Source organism: Atta cephalotes (assembly GCF_000143395.1).
Source record: "Atta cephalotes unplaced genomic scaffold scaffold00055, whole genome shotgun sequence".
Taxonomy (NCBI): Eukaryota; Metazoa; Arthropoda; class Insecta; order Hymenoptera; family Formicidae; genus Atta; species Atta cephalotes.
The window spans coordinates 1180115-1188035 of NW_012130119.1; the positions used below are offsets into that span (position 1 = coordinate 1180115).

At 29.1% G+C, this 7921-nt stretch overlaps 1 protein-coding gene across 1 annotated transcript in view; it reads left to right on the top strand.

Moving 5' to 3' along the window:
- The first annotated feature begins 482 nt into the window (after positions 1-482).
- LOC105623327 overlaps positions 483-7921 on the top strand; it is an 11557-nt gene continuing 4118 nt past the window's right edge. Inside the window, exons 1-3 of the mRNA XM_012204724.1 lie at positions 483-538; positions 606-730; positions 780-875. Of these exons, the coding sequence (XP_012060114.1) occupies positions 483-538; positions 606-730; positions 780-875 (277 nt within the window). The remainder of the gene's footprint in view (positions 539-605; positions 731-779; positions 876-7921) is intronic.

The window sequence follows — 7921 nt, forward strand, 5'->3', positions numbered from 1 at the left end:
TTATCAATCAAATTCGTGTCCCTGCTGCAACCTGTGTTCTATTATCACAGAGTGTGTAGAGATAATATTCCACTGGATGTGGTTGCGATGTTCAGCAATTCTCGATTTTAATTGTCTACCCATTTGTCCCACATATGTAGCATCGCAATCCAAGCAATTGATCTTGTAAAGTGGGATCGAGGTTCTTTTTGAACTTTGATAAATTTCTGTAATTTTTTGATACTATAAAATCCGACTTTTGAATCTTTACTTTAAATTGTTTAAATTTCTCGGTAATAGAAGATATAAATGGAACTGCATTCAAACACTGATCGACATTGATCAATAACTTTATAGAAGTATGTGTGGATACAAAATTATTTTTTGCGCATTGGCAAAAAAGCGAAAAACAAAGAGTGAAGATTTCGAATAACAGGTTCAACTTGTTATCTTTACACGTACACGAAGAATAAAAATCTTAACTAACTAGAAGAAAAAGTGTGATGACCATATTACTTCAAAAAGCTTCAGAAGTAAATTCACAGAATATGAGAAAACGGTAGAGGATCAAGCTTGGGATATGTTCAAAAAAGTCTCCAAGAAACAAGTATTTGAAATTGCTTTAGTGTCTCGAATCCCTGGGTTGCTTACTCGTCTGATGTAATTTTTGAAGACGAAAAGCTATCCGAATTATTAGAAATAAAATGCCCATTCAAGGGTAAAATTACGACCATTTACAATCGAAACAGAAGTAGGTAAAAGTTTGATATAGACATGCGAACAAATATGCGTACAGCTAAAAAAGAAACACAGATACTATGGGCAGGTGCAGTTAAGGATGATAATCATAAATGTAAAAAAAAATTTCTTTGTAATGTATGCCAGTTTTGATAAAAGTATGTTGGTTCTAAAGTTGGTTTTTTCATCGAGTTTGACCAAAATTTTGCGAGAAAGATGTTGACAGTAAGAACATTTATTATAATATTATGTTGCATGAAATATGTTTATTAAAAAATGTTGAACAAGGTTAGAGATATGTACAACAGTTTAAAAAAATAGTTAACAAATTGTAATCCGTTTTCTATCGCCACTGGGATCAAAGTCTATATATTTTTATAGGATACAATGTTATTGAAAAAAGAAATTTAAAGTAATAAAGTAATTTATTATATACATTAACTATATATAAGATCTTAAAATTAAAAAGTATAATTTGTTAAAATTGATATAAAAATTTTAAAAAGCGTTGATACAAAAATGTGATCAGTATTATTATAATAGTTATGTTAACATAATAACTATAACTATATCGCATTTCTTTCTCATACAATTATTCGTTCAGTTTTTTAACGCCCTGATAATTAGGAACATAAAAAGTTAATAAAGAAATAAATTATTGTTTCATGAACTTATCACCTTTCAATATCGGAGAGCTGAGATTGATTGTGGCACAAATTATTGTAAAAATATCTGCTAAATGTGGCACAAGTTTCATAAGCATTATTTCGTCTAAGATTTTGAATGTCTTTATTCTTTGATTACATCGTTCCCTTGTCTTTCTTATTTTAGCTGTCATGATTGATTCGGTTTTTGATAATTGTCTTTCAAAACAATCTTATAAATGGTCTTATAAGCTTCCAATCATTTTTGACACATATTTCATCAATCAAAAAGTTTTGTCAATCATGACTGCATCACTAAGTTGTAATAAATGAATTAAGTCACTTTATTCGAATATAGCTGTCTGATGCTATTCCATTCCAGACTTTACTTACATGATACTTCTGTCTGGTGCCACACCCATCATTTTACCCATTATTTTACCAGTTCATGACTTTTTATAATTAGAATGAGTGAGTATTTGACAACAAAGTTTTTTGGCTCTTATATGAATATTTCTGTCTATCTATCACTACTTTAACGTCTTCAAACTCTTTAAAACATTTTGGCATATTTTTCAATATTTTGCTTTGATGGTCAAGTAATTGCCACTTTTAGAGTTTCACTCAATAATTCACCTTCTCATAAAATACTCATCTGCAATTTCTTGCGGTATAACAAGGAAATAAAACAGTTAGTAAACTGTATGATGTATTCTGTCTAAACTTTAAGTAATCATAATTACAGCATATAAATTCATTTTGATGTTGCTCCAATTGATCTCTAATGGCCTACTTTATAAGTTCTACAATGCAGTCCAAAATTTTGAAAGAATTAATTCCTGTTATAGTACTCAAATCTCTCTCATTTTTTATAAAATTCGAAAATTCTTGTATGATATCAGCGCTATTCATTTGTACACCAATCTTAAAATAAGAGAGCAATGGAAGATTCAGATGCAATTCAATGTCATTTACAGAACCAACTATAGGATTGTCTATGTGCTCATTGTCAACCTGCAGAACAACAGCAGGATTTTCAACTTGTGTTGAATTTGATAAAATTTTCAACTTGCTTGAATTTGATAATATTTCTTGCTTGAAACTCCTTTTTCTTCTCCTTTACAAATGAGCATTGTCACATTCTATTTAGAGTTCAGTACTCTATATCTACCTGGCAAGTTGCACGGAACAGCGATTCGTTTCAACTTTCTTCTTTTTGAGACAATATCTATAAATCAATATATAAATTAATTTCCTGATCTGTGTATTAATTATGCCTCAACGATCATGTGACATAGAGGTTAAGTGTCATTTGACCTTGCCTCTGAATATTGACTTACCTGGGAACATATAATCCTCTCGTTTGAAAGCGAACACACTCTTGTCTTACGTGATATTCTGTATTTTTAAAGCATGCGTCTATGCTTTTATTTTATCACATTTTTTCAAGTTTTCAAAAATATTCTTTACATACACATGTTCATTAGCTCTCAGAAAACTATGAAAATGAAGCATTAAATTCTTATTATATTATAATTATTATAATTGCTTCGATATCCATGAACCGAGCAATATTCAAAATATTTGACTTTCGATCGTGGTGAAAATGTTGCTTCCTTCCATTTATCGAAAACTTAATTTTATTTCAGAAAATTCGATTTGTTTATCGATCATGGGCCCTATTCTTGAAAAGTATCACATACGAAAACTTAGGAAAATTGTAGTATGCATTACATATATTATAGCATTTTTTTTAGTTTTTCGCAATTAGCGAATTCGGCAGACCGCACTGAATGCAGTGCGTACTGAGTGCGAACTTTTTCTGTGCTACGTATTCGGCTCGTGCTATATTGTAGGATTAATACTGCGTATCCGATGTATAATATTCGATATTCAATAGGAGAGCTTGTTTTCTAGATATTTCAGCTAGCAATATTTTATCGGACGATATATAATACTTGTCGTATGAAAATAGATTTGTTCGCCTTGCTTGCATTCTTTGCACTTGAATTCTAGTAAAATTACTTAAGGAAAAAGAACTTGTACTAATTCATTTAGTTATTTGTTCAAAACAACTCGAACGTTCACATACATGTATAAATTTATTTAAATGGTAGAAATATTAGTAAAATGTTAGAAGCAGTAATATATAGATATAATGGACAATGAAATAATTTCATCAGTCAAGTACCTTCTACATATTATACTATAATGATATGTAAAAATAGTATACAGAGTGGCGTCAAATTCCATTCTAGACCTATATTCTGTGACTGATGTCGATATCATTGCGCAGCTTTTTCATCATAAAATATCTGCGCAACGACACCGACAACTGTCAATAGGCGTGTAAAGATAATTATGGAATCTTGTCCGTGAGCAGGTAGAGCGAACTGAACTAAGTCGAAAAGTCTTATACTTGTATATTTTGCAATTTGCACAATGAAAATGTTTAAAGATAGTCAAATACGAGCGTCCGTCTGATATTATTGTCGAAGATATGGCTCACCGATCGCATGCGGAAAGTGAGGCAAGCGCCTCGCGTACTGCATCACTGCGAGCCACTAAGTTCGAACGGCGGAACACGCTTGCTAGGCCATCCCCCGCTCGTCGCAGCCCACGTGCCTTACAATCGTGTCTTACAATTCAGTTTGATCCGCTCTGCCTGCTCAGGACGGGTGGGGCCGAAATTGATGCCACCCGTATATATTAAGTATAAACATAAAGATTGATAAATAGAGAAATACTACAATCAATGGACCTTTAAACAATTTTAAATTGAATCATATACCTACTGGAAAAATCAAATTATTTTAATGAAAACTAATAAAACTGATAAAGAATGACTGAAAAAAATTTTCTAACAAGAAGAAATTTTCTAACATAGCATAACACAGTGAATCATTGCTGTTCCCCATTAATATTAAATAAAAGTGAATGACTCATTATGTTACTATCCTTGCTGGAAAATATCCTATACTTATTCTTAAGGAGATACAGTAGCAAACAAAAATTTAACGGGCCAATAGCTGATAGAAATTAATTCACTTTATTAGATAGATAGTAATTAGAATACATTCTATTTCATTATATATTATATTGTATTTCATTATATATTATATAACCTATAAATAAATATATTACATAAAAAAATATACTGTTCTGTCAACGTTTATTTTAAAATTAACAGGATGGATACACTTAGGAATTAGATAGATGATAGATTATAGATAAAGAAAATCGGCGCAAAATATATTTTAAAATGCAAACTAAATTCTCTTAAAAAAATTAAACAGTGTCGTAGTTTATTTCGAGCTTATAATTAGAAAAACTTTAAGTTAATACAAATAACATAAGAATATAAATACTAAGTAATATTCTAAATAATATTTCGGCTTACAAAGTCTTTTTCAGTGTTAAAACACAGAAATACAATATTAATAAATCAAATAAATAATGAATACAATGAAAAATTTTTTAAAAATTATCAATGAAGTGTCAATATATAAAGAATTTAAAACATCAAAATGTATTAAGACAAATTATAATAAGATAAGAAGATTAAAATACTTGTCAACAGTAGATTACATGGTGTCCATCAATAAAATAATTTTGCTAAATTCTCCGGTTGAAATCGAAAATCAGTTTGTCGCAGACTTGTATCAAACTTGGACTCTTATTAACTTTTTTCCTATGGCAACACATTCTATCACATCCTCCTCGTCTCAATTCCTTTTATAAATGTGAAAGAAGATTATTTTTAAAACATAAAAAGATTTATTGATTAATGGCGAAAAAAGAAATTGAAAATTCCAAAGATATCCTATCCATTCTTTTTGTATTAAGAACAACAAAAAAAACTATAATGTTAAAGTTTAGCTAAAATATTTCTTTGACTGAATCCAATGAATCTTTAGTCATCATCAATATTGAAGCTGAGAAATTTAGTGGCAATTCTTTTAATTCATTAGAATGAACCAAAAATAAAAATTGTTTGCCAATTTAAGCGAGAAAATCATTCCTACATATGTAACAAATTTGTTACAACTAGATAGCAATTTTAATCTCCCAGATTCTAATAATAAAGAAAAATCAATCAGGAAATTCATTAAGGATATTAAAAGCTGTTCAAATAGAAATAACTTAGGATTGTTATCGAAAATTATATCACTATTCCCATATTCCACCAGTTCCTCCACAACAATCCTCACTTCAATTTTTTGGATATGAAAATTAATAAAATGCTGAAGTCAACAATACAATGGTGTAATAATAACAAAGATATAATTTTCACACGTCCGGACAAGGGCAATGTAACCGTAGTCATAACTTTTTATAATAACAAGGTTCTTGAATTACCTAAAGAAAATTCAGAAACATACTCGATAGTTAAAAAAAAATCCGATCATGGTGATTGAAAAACATCTTAATAATATGTTTAAAAAATGGCATTAGAAAGAATTTATCTCCGATAAAGAATTGTGAAGACTTCGATCAAGTGATTCTATCTTACCGAAAGCATATGTATCAAAAATACACAAGGAAGAATAATCCCTTTAGAATTATTGTTTCTTCAATTAACAGCTCTATATTCTACAGCTAGTTTTTTACAACATATTATCTCCGAGAATATTCCTCCTGCAAAGAGTAGAATAAAAAATAGTTTCGAATTTCACAATAAATTAACTGGAATGACAAATGATACAACATAGATAATGGTTTCATTGGATGTTACTTCTCTGTTCACTAATATTCCGTTAGATATTGGATGGATTAGAGAAAAGGTGGGACTCCATTAAATGTGCCACGAACATATACCAAAGGATGAATTTATTAATACGGTTAAATTTGTCTTAACATCGACATATTATATTTTACTTTTAATCTTTCATTTACAAACAAACATTTGATATATTTATGTATTTCCCCTTTTCCCCTATCATCAGTTGATATTGTAATGGAGGATTTAGAAGAGAGAGTATTAAATTCTTTAGAATTTCAAGCTTCTGTTACTTTAGATATGTTGATGATATCTTTATGATCGTATCTAAAGATAAGGTCACTCAAATTTTAAATTCTTTTAATGAATAGCATGACAAACACTCAAATTTATTATTGAATATGAAGAAGGCCATTGTTTGAATTTTTTGGATCAGTCATCGATAAAGACAATATTATTATTTTAGATTGGTATAAAACACGTTCTTTACTGATATTTATCATTCTTTTCGAATCATTCTATATGCCATAAGATTAGAACTATATACAGGGTGGCATCAAATTTCGGTCCCACTCGTCTTGAGCAGGTAGACTAAAGTAGGCCGTACCTTCGGCAATAATAAGATCGAGCGGACACGCGTATTTGACTATCTTTAAACGTTAATATCTCATTAATTATTATGCAAATTGCAAAATGATAGAAGACTTTTGGACTCAGTTTAGTTTGCTCTACTTAGGACAAGTGGAAACAAAATTTGGTGTTATCCTGTATACCAATACTCATATATTTAATTTTACTAAATATTTAATATATTTATTGAATTGATAGTTATATCATAATTTTTGTTTTTTCGTTTAAATTTTAGATAACAAAGTATTATACTTTTACAATTACTTTATGCAATTAGGATTAAGAAGAATACAATATATTACATATTTTTAAAACTAAACTAATTATTTTGGGTAGCAAAATTAAATGAAACTCTGTATAGTATTATAGATAACAAAATTAAACAAGTTTTTCAAAATATTTGTAACACTTTATTATACAGTTTACACATCCATTTGAATTTACTTTTATATTTCTTAAAGTGTTCAAAGGCGCGATTCCGTAACTGCCTTTACACGTCTACCAACAATTGTCGTAGTGCAGCTTTTTCACCATATAAAATATCTGTAAAGCAGTTACAGAATATAGGGTCCAGTTGTAAAAATCTACGTAATGTTGCATCTTATTGCAGATATAAAAATACTTGATTATTGCAGATATGAAAATATTTGTTATCGCAGACACAAGAATGCATGATATAATACTTGTGTTATAATTCAGTTAGCTGTAAATACCAATAAATTATTAATAAAGATAGTATAATAATTTGTAGACAATAGAATTTGTTTTATCAATTAATAGAAAAATTATAAATTGGTAAAGCTCTTTAAAATCAATTATAATATAAAAAAAGGAGCCAACACACCACTTGTTACAATTAATCTTCATAAAATGCTTATAATATAATATAAAATATTATATAATAAAATAAACATTCAAATCGTCAAACTGGGAAAGATCATCTTCAAAATTACAAAATTACATTTAAAATTATTTGTTTAAAATTACAATTTAAACAAACCGATACATTTTAAACACTGCAGCATACAAACTGACATGCCATCAAGATGTAAGGAACATAATTTTAATAATAATGCTAATTATTAGTTGTTACTTTCAACGTTTTGTTTAAAATATAATTTAATTGTAATTTTAAATGTAGAGAGAGAGAATGACCCCCTCCCTCTTCACACAGGCACACACACACACGCGCGCGCTCTCTCTCTCTCTC